The 16393-nt window shown below is 44.2% G+C and overlaps 1 protein-coding gene across 1 annotated transcript in view; it reads left to right on the top strand.

Moving 5' to 3' along the window:
• Positions 1–13331, top strand: part of ETV5 (ETS variant transcription factor 5) — a 57974-nt gene extending 44643 nt beyond the window's left edge. The window contains exons 10-13 of the mRNA XM_055308387.1: positions 3498–3566; positions 3741–3910; positions 8202–8303; positions 12260–13331. Coding sequence (XP_055164362.1) covers positions 3498–3566; positions 3741–3910; positions 8202–8303; positions 12260–12481 — 563 coding nt within the window. The 3' untranslated portion in view covers positions 12482–13331. The remainder of the gene's footprint in view (positions 1–3497; positions 3567–3740; positions 3911–8201; positions 8304–12259) is intronic.
• Positions 13332–16393: the final 3062 nt, after the last annotated feature.

Below are 16393 nucleotides of genomic sequence, written 5' to 3'. Positions count from 1 at the left end.
TCCCACTGACCTGATGAGAGGGGCGATCCAACAGGGCTATCTTGGGGACCCAAGAATATTCTGAGTGTGTGTCCAGCCCTGGGAAGGAAGGGCTGTCTACCGGACCTCTGACTGTGATCGATTGGCACAGCTGTGTGGGGCTCTCTTCCAGGTTCCCAAATGTTTCTGCGGCAGCAATTGATGTGTGCAGCAGGCAAACTGGGAGGGAGTGGGGGAAGAGAGGGAGGAAAACATTTTTGCATAATTACAACATTTAGAAAGGAGCATGCTCTTAAAGGAAATATTTTTAGTAAAGCATTGGGCTGCTTACTATACACAGAATATCTGGCGAGTTTGTGTTTTCCCCCTACTCTTTCCCATTCCTCTCCCCGACCCCACACACATCTGAGAAGCTAGTTTCAAAGAGACCTGCATTCTTAATTGCTCTAAATTGCCGTGATGTGGCTTCTCCTTCCTCCTTCTATAGGCTTGACCACGGATGCCAGTTAGTGAAACAAGTGTTTCTGATTGGCATCTGTGATTACTAAGATAGCCGTTCTGCCTTAGCGTTCACCTGGAATCTCTGCACAGCGTGTGAATCTTTCATTTCCACTTGGCTCCTCAAATAGGTTCTTCCTTCCTGCCGCCTTTGAGTGGTGGGATGGTTGTGGCCACAACCGATGTAACTGCTAGGGCTAATTCAACTGACTTAAATTTCACTTAAGCCAACAGTACCTTGCAGGTGTTTTAGAGAACCTCGTGTGGCAGTGACCAAAAACCACAGATACACCAAAACGATACTCATGGGCAGGCCCTCACCTGATTGGTTTAAAAGCCAAACCTAGAATTTCATCCCAACTTACATTTTTCCCCTCTGTACTGTGAATGTAGCATCTGTGTCCAGAGGAAGAACAGTGCTAAAAATCACATGGCAAGTTTGACAGACGTGTAAACTCTGGAGACGTTTACTTATAACGACTTTATAATAAGGCCGTTAAAACACCACTGGAGTATCAAAATCCACTTGGAAAGTCAGGAAAATTATAACTTCCTGACAGCCAAGGCAAAAACAAACAAACAAACAAAAAAATACAACACGTGAAACATGAGGGATTATGTAATTCTTGTTGATAATATAAAGTATAACAGTTTGTCATAAAAGTCAGCTTCCTAGTACCAGATTGGAAAATAAATTTATGATAGAAGTCACTGAATCCTGACTTACAAAGCTAACATTGTGTTCTTAAATCTTTTTTTAATGGAGATTCTTTCATAATTATTCAAATATTCATTGAGCACTTATTATGTACAAGACGGTATAAGTATACTAAGATATTCGAGACATGGTCCTTATCCTCAAGGAATATAGAATCTATGACCAGCTATATAAGATAAAGCTCTCACATTATCCAGTTAATTTCTTTTTGGGGAGGGGCAGAGGGAGGAAGAGAATCTTAACCTGAGATTGTGACCTGAGCCGAAATCAAGAGTTGGATACTTAACCAACTGAGCCACCCAGGTGCCCCTACATTACTTTCTAAATAGTTATTTATCACAATGTACAATTACTATCATAATTTTTAAACTATTATTTATTGTACATTTATGTGCCAGGAACTTAACACTGAGGTGTGGAGATAAACAGATCAATGTAACAGAATATATATTAACTCATAATATTCTCACACAACTAGTTCTCATAGTTAGTATCTTCTTCTGTCTGCGAATGAGGAAGCTGGGGTGCAGAGAGGGCACGCAGCGATTCCAAGTGTATCAGTCTGGCTTCATGGCCCACACTGTGATGCCCCCCACCATCCCGGGTCTCACTTTTCTTTCCCTACTTTATTGTCTGTCTGTCTCTGCCAGTTGGGTTATAAGCTCCATGAGAACAAGCACCGAGTCACTATTCTCATTATCTACCTCCTTCTAGCACTGTGCCTGGCATAAATATTTATTGGATTAAATAATAAATAAATGTCAATAAAATATATTCCCTTTGATATCATTAAGCAGACAGAGATATAGTGCCTGGGGCTGAGAAAACAAAAATGAATAATATAAACCTCAAAATAATCCCAGTCAGGTAGTACTTTCCCAGTCCCAGGGCCTTTTAAAAACGGCGCTGGCCCTGCCAAAAAGAACGTGATCTTGGCTGGTTGTGAAAAAAGAGCAGCAGATTATTTCTTGGCATCTTTATTCATGGACTTTTCAAGTCCTAGCAAATCCCTCCCACAATCTCCTGCTAGTCCTTCATTGCAGAGTAGCCAGTCTCCTGGCTTGCGCCCGTGGCACCCCTGGCACTCGAGCGCACCCCTGTACTGCACAGGCAGGTGGATGGGCGCGTGGGTGAGCATGGGGATGGGCACGCAGGAGCAGCGGGGGCTCTCTGCAGAGGGGTGTGCTGGCAGGGGAGCGGGCGCTGGCCCTTGCACACCTGAGGAACGGGCTCGGCCGTGGGGTCGGACGTGGTCCCCAGCAAGCCTGTTAGCTGGCTTTGATTGGCACCGCAGATCTCGCCAGGGTCCCTGGTGACATGACTCAGTAGTCAGCACCAAACGTACAATAAGGGTCTATGGACTGAGAGTGCCAGCCAGCCCTCCTTCTCCTCTACCTGTTTCACTTTAGGCCCTCCCTTTCTTTCATTTCTGCTTATGCATGTTGAGCCCATCCGTCCCCCGCCCCTTTTTTTAAGATTTTATTTATTTATTCATGAAAGACACACAGAAAAGCAGAGACATGGGCAGAGGGAGAAGCAGGCTTTCTGCGGGGAGCCTGATGCGGGATTTGATCCCAGGCCCTTAGATCACTACCTGAGCCAAATGCAGACATTCAACCGCTGAGCCACCCAGGTGCCCCCCACCCTGTCTTTTTTGACCTCTGTTCTGTTGTCTCTAACAATAAATACTTTTTATTGCAGGGAAGTCTTTTTAGATTTCTTCCATTATGTCTGGTGATAATACTTCCAACTTGCTTTTAAATTTATTGCTGGTCACAATCCCCCCACAGGCCCAAGTCTTTACTCACTTCGGCAACACTGTCTACCCTCCAGGCTCCTTCATAATTGAATGAGATACACGGGCAGCCTCGACAAGCCCTATGAAAGGTTGAAATTAATATTTGCTAAAAGGAAAATGGCAAGACTATGTACAGATCAACCAAATCCTCCTGGCTAGGCCTGCTGAAATAGATGAGATGTCTTTTCAGATATAAAAGCTTAGTCACAGCAACAGTGACCTATCCAGACCTCCTACAAGATGTGAGGGAACTTACTGGTGACTCAGCGCTTCCCTGCAGTCTTAGCTCAAATAGCAGGAATCGATGCCTCTCTGACTGGCATCATAGCACGAACACCTAAGTCCCTTTGTAGTCCCCCAAATTCAGTCTGGGCATACATACTGCAATTAGTAGGGCTTAGGACTTGAAATAGTAGAATTCCATTTTAGTCCTTAAAACCAGAGTTTGAGTAGAATACAGATAGAATTTGTCAAGCAACATGGTCTTTTTAAATTTTCCTTCAGGTTTTTCATATGAAAAAGATCCCCGGTTGTACTTTGACGACACTTGTGTTGTTCCTGAGAGACTGGAAGGTAAGTAGCCCCCCCACCCCCCCACCCCCTAGTTTGTTGCTAAGCTGAAGTGTCAGAGATGTTAGAGCACCTCAGGCTTATTCACACCAAGCTGGCATTAACAATACCTTCGTGCCCAAATTGCCCAAGAAACTTAATGCTCACGTATTGTTTGTATATCCTCATCCCAAATAGGCAAAGTCAAGCAAGAGCCCACAATGTATCGGGAGGGGCCCCCTTACCAGAGGCGAGGTTCTCTTCAGCTGTGGCAGTTCCTGGTTACTCTGCTAGATGACCCAGCCAATGCCCACTTCATTGCCTGGACGGGCCGTGGCATGGAGTTTAAGCTGATAGAACCTGAGGAGGTAAGCACTGGAGCTGGGCTTGGATGAGATTTGACTGGACGAGGATGATGATGTCTACGTTTGTTTACCCCTCCATTGAGGCTTTTTACCGTGTTAAATATGCTCTTCCTTCTCATTCAGATTCTGGCCTGGCCAATGGGCTTGGCAGTTCTCTTCCTATTAATAGGACAATTTACAATCCGGGGACAGGCAGGGTTCTCCACTGTAGAAAAAGTTTTAGTAACACATCTGCAAAATCTAAAGAGTGAGGCCATGAAGACTTATATCCAGACAGCATCTGTTTTCCGTGTTGGAAAGTCTTTTTCAAGGGTTGTTTCGGTGATACCAACTTGTTTTGGTGTCGGGCCTCATGTGTCACAGGATCTATTTGGGGCTACGTGAACATATTATATGACATTTTGGTAATATAAGATGCAACTACCCCACTGTATATTTCAAGTGGCTCTAACCTAGAGAAATAAAATGATCAGACGGGGGTCAATCTTAGGAGCTTAGGTTTTTTTTTAGGTGTATCATGTGCATCACAATGGTTGAGAGGTGGCCCAAACCTTCATTATTTTAATAGAAAAGAAACACTGTTTTTTTCCCCAGAGCTATTGACAGAAAGGCCTACAGACAGACATATTTTCTCTTCAATGGAGAAATATTAGAATATTAGATAACAAAATAAATTAAATCATGTTCTCAGTTTGGCATATTCCAAAGGCATTGATTTTAAATTTGTTTGATTTAGAATCTAGAGAGATTATAAATGGAAAAAAAAACTGCCTAAAAATCTGAGGTATGCTTCTTTTGGTACTGTATACCTAGGCATTCTATATTAAATCAGCAAAGCAAAAGGTATCTTTGGGTTGGATGTAAATGAAATGGGAAAAGACCTCTTGGAAGGCATTTGAGCAAGAAGTATGGTTTTAGATATTCGATTAACTCCAGGACATGCCTCAGCATACAAAGGGGATAAGTTGGTGTGGGGATTAACAGCAGAAAGTAGCCATTTGGCACTTGGCTTGGAAGAAGAAAATAGTCTGAAAGTTAAGATGAGAAAAGGAGACCAAGTAGATTGGAAATTTCTAAAGAATCCCGGCTGGTAGGAGGATAAAGGAAGGTTCCACTACAGGCAGTTATAAAAGAAGATACACGGTATTCCCTGTCTCATTCCCTTCATCAAATTGAAAGTGTGTAGACATGTCCTATCGTAAACAGTTTCCGCTAAGACTAGGTTCCCTTCAAAGCCAGAGTTTGGTAGAATTGTGTTTTTTGAAGGTTTCTCCTGGGCCAAGTCATGGGGAAATGGAGCTGTACCGGGGAGCCAGCCACCCCACATTGTTTTCCTCATAACATGGTCTGGTTGATACGAGGCTTGAAGAAAGGTTGCCTAGACTCACTGAGGCTTTCTGCATGCAAGTCTGTCATGTGGGCCGTCCTTATTGATTTATCTCATTTCACAAACAGGAGCTTTTATTACTTTATTGCCACTGCCTCAGGCCTAAGCACAGGCTGTGCAGCTGCAGGTAAACCTGGTTATGACCCTCTGTAAAGCTGTTATTGAATCTTCTGCTCTCCTACCAGCGGTAAAGACAATGATGAACAGATGGTAAAGGGCCCCTGCTTTCGTACTTAACAGAGAAACTAATATTAATCCAAAGTGCTCCTAAATGCCAAGGGGCCGAGTCACATGCAAGGCCTGTGGTGGCTCTGCACCTCCCTGGGTTGACTGGACAGCTTCGTTTTTCCAGGAAGGACTTCTTTCCACCCTACCTTGAAATCCCCCCAGCATGCTGCCAACTCTGAGGGTTCCATTCTCGGATATTCCAGGACTGCTTCTGTTCCATGTGCACACTTTGGCCTTGGGACGTGAGGCGTTGGTTGAGCTCTCTCCCTACTGGTTGTATAACTTTGCCGTCCCCACTCTTTGTTAAAGTCAGGAAGATACCAACTCCTCGAGAAAGCTGTAAGACGTTGTCATGGGGGGAGCTTGAAGGGTGAAGCGGAGGAGGAAGCTGTTTGGGACGTAATTGTAGGCAGCTGTGTGGCTGAGTAGTGCACTCTGGGTAATTATCCATAATATCCATTACACTGTGCATGGAAATTGTGGTTTTAGAACTGCGTTTTGGCAGGCCCCCTAATCAAATGTCTTTTGATAGTCATCCAGCTTAGCACCCTCTCAATTATGACTGACTCGGCTTTAATCTGGAGCCATTTTAACTGTGAATCTGCATTAATGAATATTTTGGGGGGTAGGGTTGTTTGTTGAACATGTGGCAGATAACTGATGCCATGGGGAGGTTTAAAAGGATGGGCTGCTAGAAAGAGCCGCTCCCCGTGCTGTGGCTTGCTCTGTCTTGAAAAGGGAGGAAAAGAAATGTGAGTTTTTTTAACTCTTTCAGCCTCTGTCCTCAAGATGCCTGTTTTCAAAGTAACAAATGGGAAAGTGAAAGAGCTGCTAACAAGCTATAGCCTGCTCCCCTCCCCCCAGAAATGGGGCAGCCCTAATTTCCAGCAGCTTGCAGTTGTGCCGCATCATGCATTACTGTAGACAGAGCAGCCCTGGGGAGGGCTACTGAATCACAGGGCCCTGGCCCAAGAGGATGAGTCAGTAACTATGGCTACCAGAGCTGCTTGGAAGCCGGTGCAGATCCAGAACCTCTCTCCAGCAAGCTATTGCATATGCAAGTAACAGCAAAGAGAGGTCAAGGCTAAAGTGGAAAAATATTCCAGAATTGATTTCCACCACTGAATATAGTAAGACGACGAGGCCGGGCTTGCTTTCAGAGTCCCTACATCACTTGCGGGAGGCTCACAGCAGTTCAAGGACAGCTTCATAGTGTCATTTCTTGTGAACAGGGTAGTAGTATTGGCTTAGCAGGTCACCCTTTCACCACTGCTTCTGTTGGTTTAAAATGTTTATCTTCACCAACCAAGGGATGTATTTTTGGTTAATTGTGCCTTTTTGGCTGTTTCGAAGAGAGATTTGAATGGGTGCAGTGTGGAGAAAGAGGAGAGCCGGGGACATGGTGCATGCTGTTGGGGCCCAAGGCAAATGAATGGAAACTTAACTTTCACATGGTCCGTTGCAAGGCAGGGAGGAATCATAGCTATTGAATTATTCTAATGTAATTAGGACAGACGCATTCTTCCTTGCTTATCAGATCATTTCTGGTATTTTTTAAAGGTCATTTTAGAATCCTGATTTCAGAAGATGTTGCTTTCATTCTGCCCAAATGCTTTAACGAAATACTTCAAGTGAAATGCTTTTTTATGATCCTCTTTCCCATTTTCAGTCTCCCTATTTCCCATTCCATGTTAACATCTGTTTTTTTAAAGATCAAAGGAATATAATTATTTTGATTTTTTTTTTTAAGTTCCAGAAGTGACCTAAAATATTCAATACATGACCCCTAGTTTACATACATTTAAAGACCTCTGAGGAGGCTCACATTTCTAGAGTTACTCCTCTCCTACATGGACAGTCATCCTTATAAGTAGGATTTGGATGTTGAGATGCTGAGGACAGAAATTGCTTGGCTATCCTGACAATTGGGTAAACTCCACTAGGAAGTTTTCTTGCTATATGGCTTCTTTGCCCAAAGCTCCAATTACATCTCCCCATCACTGCACCTCAGGTGGACTGGGTTGGATATAATGCACTTCAGAACTGTTTGGGAAGCCCTGTTAATTTTTCATTAAGTGGATAATGGTGCTGCATGTTTTAATGTCCATTCTGCAAGTCTGCTGGGAGCGGGGGGGTGGATGGCAGTGGGCTGGAATGATCCGGTTCCCCCTTACTCCATGAGCTGCAGTAAGTAAACAGCTCCCAGCCCCTCGCCAATCTTATTAGAATTGAACTTTTGCTCTGCTGGCCCATTAGCAACTCACTAGTGTGTTTCTAATGTTTCAGGAATGACCATTCTAATTATTCCTTATTGACTGCTACAGAAACCATAGCACTTAATGGCAACATGTTAATGGTCTATGGGTATTGGTCAATAATTCATATGTGGAGAAACAGTAGAGAGCCTGCTTCCTCTAGGACATTAGCCAAGCCCTCTGCAATCTTAAAGTGCTAGGATTCTTCGCCTTCTAGATCTCACCTCTCTTAGTGGTTGTGACTGAATCATCACCTTTGTTGAATGTTTGGTCTTGAGGGAATCAAGTACTTTTGCATCCAGGTCAGGGAAGTGGACCATTGACCAAAGCAGTCAGATTACAGAACTCACTCTCCTGGGATTGGGAGAAAACCACTAGGCCCAGGGAAGGAGTTTCCATTGCTCTCTGCTTCTTATCTCTTTAGGTTGCTCGGCGTTGGGGCATCCAGAAGAACCGGCCAGCCATGAACTATGACAAGCTTAGCCGTTCTCTACGCTATTACTATGAAAAGGGCATCATGCAGAAGGTGAGCAGTTACTGGGCCACTCTGACCACTTTCAAGGAAAATGTCAAGGGCTTCTCTAATATGACTGTTTAGAGTGGCTGGGAGAAAATGTGAGCCTCGTAAGTGATTCTGGGGTAGAAAAAAATCCTGGGAGCACAAACTTGAGAGTCAAATGAGATACAAAGACCACTTTTAATGCTCTTGGGTACACAAACTCCAGAGCTTGCACATGGAACATACTGTAGGAAAATTAGGAACTCTGCTTTACTTAAATTGCCTCTGATTACAAAAATGCCCAGAAACATAAGCCAACAATTATATCCATAAAGGAGTATGTGAAGGAATCAACTTGAAGGCCTCTACTCCCATAAGAGCTGAGTTGAAGTCTTTAGTTGTCAAAATGCCTAGACTTTTAAATACCTTGATTTAATACTCTCAATAGTGTTAGAGGAGTAAGGAGATCCTATTTCTCTTTAAGAACCTATAGAGGGATGCTTGGGTGGCTCAGCAGTTGAGTGCCTGCCTTTGGCTCAGGGCGTGATCCTAGGAGTCCCGTGATCAAGTCCCACATCGGGCTCCCTGTATGGAGCCTGCTTCTCCCTCTGCCTGTGTCTCTGCCTCTCCCTCTCTCTCTCTCTCTCTCTCTCATGAATAAATAAATAAAATCTTTAAAAAAAAAAAAAAGAACCTATAGAAAAAACTGGAACTCAAGTTTAAAAACCCAAGGTTTGTAAAATGGCAGCAGAATCACCTAGCACCGGGTCATTTTTTGCATAATAAAGGGTAGAGCAGATTTTGAGGAAGCCAATACAAAATCCTCACTGGGATGGATGGTGAGAGACCACAACCTGAAAATCCTGTGGATAAGCAGAAGATGGGAATGGTTAATCATTGGTTCATCTTTCTTAGCCACCGTATTTTATGCCGTGCTATTACCCACATTCTAGCATTTACACATTTAGGCAGTCTGGGTGGTGGCCGATACGATGCACTTGGAAGAAGCAATATGGCCATTGCCGCTGAGAACTTACCTATGCGGAGACCAGACTTATATTTCCCATAGCAGATGGTAATGTGACCCTATATTCCTCTCACCACCTTAAAAAATATTAAACAGCTTGCCACGATCCTCTGGATAAAGAAGTAAAGATAAAGTTTTATAGACTTTCTGGTGGTTCATAAGACTATAAGGCTATTCCCGCTCTGGACACCATCATCTAATTCCTGTTTCCTCACTCAGACGTGACTGCTTTCATTGACAAGGCCATCTTCTCTTAATTAATGTAGTATTTGTTTACCAAAGAATATATACCACATGTATATAAGTTATCAAGCATATTAGGAAATGAAAAAAAAACACCTATTAAACTATCATCCTATTTAAAAACTAGAACATTCTTAATGCCTTCATTACCTGGCCAGACAATCATCTCATCACTCCCAAGAATCTGAAGTCCTGAGGCTGGGTCTCTTTTCCTGCTTCCAGTAGCACCTGCGCACATCTCTATCACGGCCCTTCTCTCTGTACTGTAAATTACTCATTACTTGTCAGCATCCCCCACAGGAGTGTAGTAAGCTCCTTTGGTGTAGAGCTGAGGGTTTGACTTCAGTGCTTGGCACAGAGTTGATAGATAATCTAAAATGGGCAGTCACTCGATTCCTCCTTTTTGTAAAGTGTACAATTCAGTGTTTGTTTTTTTAAAGATTTTATTTATTTATTCATGAGAGACACAGAGAGAGAGGCAGAGATACAGACAGAGGGAGAAGCAGGCTCCATGCAGGGAGCCCGACGTGGGACTTGATCCCAGGTCTCCAGGATGACACCCTGGCGGCACTCAACTGCTGAGCCCCCCGGGCTGCCCAATTCAGTGGTTTTTTAATTTATTCACAGAGTTGTGCAACCATCACCACGATCAATTTTAAAACATTTTATCAAAAAAATAAAAATAAAAAAAATAAAACATTTTATCACCCCAGAAAGAAACCCCAAATCCATTAGCTATCACTTTCCATTTTTCCCCATGCGTACACACACACACACACACACACACACACACATACCCCTTTTAGTGTTAATACTGTCAAGTGGAATCCTAAAATTCAGGAAGAAGAACTGTTACTCCTTTGCTGTTCCCAACTCCAGATCCATTCTGAGGGAATTTGACCAAGATACAATAACTTGAACTTCTAGCAGTGAGTTGTCCCTATGACTAGGGACTTCAGTTGTTTAAGGAAGTAAAAAAGAACTTTATTTCTGAGAACAAAACAGGCAAAGAGTACAGGAAGGCACAAAAATGAGGCTTGGATGGGTTCAGATCCTAACATTCCCACTTATTAGGTGGATGCTTTGTATTAACCTTCCAAAGCTTCTATTCCCAGTAAAAGTGGAGATTAAAAAACAAAAAACCCTGCTATCCTGTAATTTCACAGGATAAAATATGTGAAAATGTTCCAGAGATAATAATGTGCTATCCAATGTGAGGAATTGTTGTTACATATATTACATGACCCACGAGTAAAAGAAAACTAATTAAAGGTGAATGATAGCGTGCGTGCCCGTATGGGGAGAGAGATAGGAAAGCTGTAGTCCCTTATCCTCCGTTTTAGTGACTGAACCAGGTTGGGAATCCATCCATTACTGGCCCCTGATCTCATATTATTTCCACTGTGCCCTTCTGCCTCACTCTTCTACATATACATACTGGCTTTAGGAGTGGGGTGTCAGAAATTCAGTGTAAATCTGTAGCTTAAAAAAACCAAATAGGGTTGATTGGTTGTGTACATCAAGTTGCCACTGTAGCAACAGATTTTTTTAAACCCAAGATTTTGAAACAAAGCCGTATTTCTGCAATTACAAAGAGATTTTAGAATCCCAACAAAATGACCGAAGGGGGCAGCCCGGGTGGCTCAGCAGTTTAGCGCCGCCTTTGGCCCAGGGTGTCATCCTGGAGACCTGGGATCGAGTCCCACGTTGGGCTCTCTGAATGGAGCCTGCTTCTCCCTCTGCCTGTGTCTCTGTCTCTGTCTCTCTCTTCTCTGTGTATTCTCATGAATAAATAAATAAAATCTTTAAAAAAAAATGACTGAAGAATAGGGTTAAACTCAGCCTTTTGAATTTTAAGCCTAAAATGTTCATTTTATCAGTAATTTTAGCGGCCTTCCCTTCCCCCTTTGTATTACCCAGGCAAAGCACTTTATCAGGTTTGATTATCAGTGATGGTTGTCCTCTTGCACTGATGCTAAACAACCAGCAGAGAATGGGTGACCCTGTTGACCTGGATGGCTCATCAACCACATCATGAGGCCTTAGAATCAAGAACTTTGGGTTCTAATAAATACTATAATGCAGAAAATTCATAAAAAGGTAGTTAGCAGTTCTTCGGTGTAACAGAACAATAGAATGCATAATTTAAAACCCCAGGTAAGCCAAAAAAGCAATTCTCTTTGGCTTTGGAACACATTTAAATTTCCACAGAAGCTCTCTGGTCAAATTCCTAGTCCTCCAAAATAACAAAGCCGTACTGTGAAGACTGTGAACCTTGGAGGTAACTGAAAACATGGTCTTTCGGCCTTTCACTTTTCAATCCTCCCTGTTCACACCGACCACTGGCCTCAGCATAACCTTTCTTTCTAAGCTGTGAGTATAACACACTGAGAATTTTCCTCTAAAAGAGCCTAAGTAAATAAATAAGTAGGTGAGCCTATCTAGTGTGAATTTGAAATTCAGATATCTTCAACTGCTGAGCTGTGGTGTCAACAAAACACTCGGCAGATAACAAGCCCCCAGGACTTATCAGAATAAATCTCAATGATTTGGACAATCAGCAGCTAATGAGCCTCCTTTGGTCCCTGGCTCCTTGAGACCTTGATGAAGGACAAACACCTGGTTATCCTTCCCTTGGTTCTTCCGCCGGCCCCCTCGCCCACCCCATGCCCTGTTCCAGCTGGGCCTGAGAAGGTGTGTTTTTCTCTCCCAGGTGGCTGGGGAGCGATACGTCTATAAGTTTGTGTGTGACCCGGATGCCCTCTTCTCCATGGCCTTCCCTGACAACCAGCGTCCGTTCCTGAAAGCAGAGTCCGAGTGTCACCTCACCGAGGAGGATACCCTGCCCCTGACCCACTTTGAAGACAACCCGGCTTACCTCCTGGACCTGGACCGCTGCGGCAGCCTCCCCTACGCCGAGGGCTTTGCTTACTAAGTTTCCGAGTGGCTGAGCGGCCAAACCCTAGAGCTAGCAGTTCCCATTCAGGCAAACGAGGGCAGTGGTTTTGTTTGTGTTTTTGGCTGTTCCTAAAGCTTGCCCTTTGAGTATTATCTGGAGAACCCAAGCCGTCTCTGGATTGGCACCCTCAAAGACAGATACCTTGGCTGGGGTGTGGGAACAGGGAAGGGGCAGAGAAACCACCAAAAGGCTGGTGCCTCGGCTCTGATCCTGACAAGGTTTCTGGGAAGAGATTGCAGTGGAGCCTCCTTCCCATGGACACTATATATGCAAAGCAATACCTTGTTCAGGGTAGTGCCCACAAACCAGGACAGAGTGTGTGACAATCTGCATTGATCATGGACTACTAATTGCCTTTACATAGAAGGGCTCTGATTTGCACAATTTATTGAAACAGAAATGACAGACCCATAGAACAGTAGGCTAAGAAGCTGGGAAGGCTCAGACCGTGAAGGGTTAAAAAGTCTATCTTCAAATTGGGAGAGCTCTTCTAGCTCGAGCTGCAATGTTTCCCCTCGGTCTAGAAAGAAGGGGGGAAAGTCAGAACAGCTGTTCCCCACTCCATGGTTCTCAAATACTAAACCGTTGCGACTCTTGGGAACCTTCGAGCCATGTGGTCACCAAGTAGAACAAGCCCCCTTTCTCTTCCCAGTCACACGGCTGTGTGTGTGGACGGCTTTCATTTTAGAAGGGTGATTTACACTTTTGACAGTATTTTGTTTTGCTTTGATTCGGGGGATTGTTTTGTTTTGGTGGTTGTTTTGGAAAACCAGTTTATAAACTGATTTTTGTAGTTTTGGTATTTAAAGCAAAAAAAAAAAACAAACCTTTTGGTAACTGTGCACTGCGTCCTAAGCAGGGCAGTGCCGACTGATGACGCTGCAGCTTGAAAGGGGCTTTGCTGGGGGCGCCCCCTTAGCCGTGCACAAGCCCATTCTATTGCCTGCTTTGTGCTTTCTGCACCAGACAGCCTGATGGAACATTTGCACCTGAGTTGTACATTTTTGAGGTGTGCAGGGCAGCCCGGACACACCACTTAGATTCTATGTGTATAGTTCCCCGTGTTTTCTAACATGCCCTCTCTGGAAAGCATATGTACATAATACATGTCATGTCCATTCGAAACCTGGCCACCTGGCGGGAACCCTGGGGATTTCTCCCCGGGCATGACCGATGACAATTTCCATTTCATCCATTTGTTTTGTTTTCTTTTTTTTTTTTTCTTCAATTCTTGGACTTTCAACCCTGCATATGATTCAATAGGGTTTGAGATGTACATGTGACACTGACAGGTAAAACAGTGCTAGCATTTGAGTTTCCTGCCACCTTAAAAAAAAAAAAAAGTTTACTATGATTACTGTATTATATCAGAAAAGTTTTAAACCACCCAGCTAAAGCTATGTGAAAGTTGGCCTCAAAGTGGAGAAGTTCTTAGAAGTGGTAATGCCTTGCTGCCCACTCTGCTGATAGGATTGCTCCGCTGATAGGATTCCGTGCTCCCCGCAGCACTTGGCAAGTTAACCCTGACTGCTGGTCTTCATGTGCACAAGACAGTGCTGACTCGGTGAGGGGAAGAAACCTGCTTTGAATTGTTTGCCTCTCAAGGGGGGTGCATTACAGTCTTCACCAGCCCCCCCCCTTTGACCAGCAGCAGCACATCTGCGAAGAGGTTCATAGGGCTGAGGGGTGCGTTTTATAGCTATGAAAACATGAGGTTTTCCTCTATTGGAAGCTAATTAGCCCGCCAAGGTATTGAATCTCTAGCTTGGGCCTTAATTAGCATTGTACTCTAATCAAAGGACTCTTTCCCGACCATATTTATAGCTCTCTAACCTACACATAGTCTATATATAGATGCATATTTTACCCCCAGCTGGCTAGAGATTTATTTGTTGTAAATGCTGTATAGGATTTGTTTTTTTCTTTCTTATCCTGGTTTGGGTTTTCTTTTTTTGATGGATTTATGCTGTCTTAGCAAGTTTGAAAATAACCCTCTGTAGCCTGAGCTCCCCCCTTCCCCTGCTGTAACCACGGGGCCTGTGCTGGTACGGGACACAGGATGGCGCATCACCGTTGCATTCCCATTGGACTCATGCACCTCCCGGATGGTTTTGGTTTTTTTTTTTTTATTTGTTTTGTTTTGTTTTATTTTATTTTTGCTTCTTTTCCAGAGTGTGGAAAGTCTACAGTGCAGAAAGGCTTTAACCTGCCAGTTGATTTGAAATACTTTCCCCTGCGCAGGGCCGTATGCATCCTGCCAAGCTGCGTTATATTCTGTACTGTGTACAATAAAGAAGTTTGCTTTCAGTTTACCAAGTGCCTGAAACCTGCCTCTTTCTTGCTCTCAGTGGTCTAATTTGAAAGCAAGCGGAAGCCACCTGGCTTTCTCTCTCCCCTTCCCCCCAACCCCCATTCTCTCTCCTTCCCTCTCAGCTCTTTGGCCTTACCAATGGACTGGAGCTGAGAGTACTTAGAGGAACTGTTACCTGGACATAGAGGTGCACAGTGCTCTTTGGCCTCCCCTCTTAAACTCTGGCTAAAAATGGGATCTGAAGGACTAGGAGATAGAGAGGTCCTCTTCGCATCCAGTAGTAAGCTGAAACTACCCCATCCCCTTGAGCCTGCCTACCTGCTCAAAATTAGTAACAATTTTTTTTAAGATTTTATTTATTTATTTATTCATGAAAGACACACAGAGAGAAAGGCAGAGACGCAGGCAGAGGGAGAAGCAGGCTCCAGGCAGGGAGCCTGATGTGGGACTCAATCCCAAGACCAAGGATCACACCCTGAGCCAGGGACAGGTGCTCAACCGCTGAGCCACCCAGACGTCCCTAGTAACAATTTTTTTAAAGCCTAGCTCCCATTTGGATCCTAGGTTGTGTGAATGATGACTGACTAGGCTAGGACTAGGAGTTCCAGAGTAAGTCTAGCTTAGCCCCCTGGATACATTCTTGAAAAACCAGGAAGCACCTAAGTTTATTACTAATTCTCCCCCCAACAAGCTTTGATCTTAACAAGTAAAATTTTTACTAATATCAGGCTGTTCCCTAGAGAACTACCACAAAGGCTTCGGGAAGTCTTGGCCTGTTTTTTTCCTAGCTGTGGGGCAGGGAGAAATTTTTCTTCCCAGTTTGTCTCCTCGTGGGCATGTATCGCGTGGGGCAAGTGTAGAAGGGAATATCCATGTACAGCGTGCAGGGCTGGGTCTTGCCGTGTTGCTCTTTCACTCTATTCACCTTCCTTTGGGCTTTTCAAGACTCCTATTACAGTAGAGAATTAAGTAGAACCTTTTTCCAGGGCTCTGACAGAGGGCTTTCTGTAAGTTTATCTACCGTCTGTCTTTCACTGTTTTACAAGCCAGTGAGTGTACAAACATCGGAGACTGAATCGGAGCTGGTGAGGCATGAATGCCTGCCACATAAACCCATTAGCTCTGACAGATGAAGAAAAGACGCTTGGGGAGAAAGCAGGGGAGCCCAGGACAAAGCGAACTCTGCCTCTCAGCTTCACCACGATAAGGCTCTGACAGTCAGCTTCCCATTATTCACGGGCTCATTATCCAGCCTGGGCCCAGACCCAGATCGTTAACCTAACGCGGGAGGTCACCAAACACTGGGCCGCCCTTACAGCATTGGGCGCTAGGCTAAGGAAGCCCAGAAAATGTGAAGTTTACTCTTCATCGAGGTCCCCTTTCATGAGCCAAGCCAGGCAAACAATGCTTACTCAGTTGCTAGATGACAAAGAGGTAGTGTGAGGGCAAAAGAATGTGGTCATGAGAGCCAGAGTATGTGCAGAATCTAAATTCTAATGCAGCTGGGACAAACGTATACGAATATGAAAGAAAAACACACATGCACCCAGACGGTTGGATACCCTAGACAACCCGTT

Source organism: Nyctereutes procyonoides, unplaced genomic scaffold (assembly GCF_905146905.1).
Source record: "Nyctereutes procyonoides isolate TBG_1078 unplaced genomic scaffold, NYPRO_anot_genome, whole genome shotgun sequence".
NCBI classification, from domain to species: domain Eukaryota; kingdom Metazoa; phylum Chordata; class Mammalia; order Carnivora; family Canidae; genus Nyctereutes; species Nyctereutes procyonoides.
This window is presented reverse-complemented; position numbering and strand designations above follow the sequence as displayed.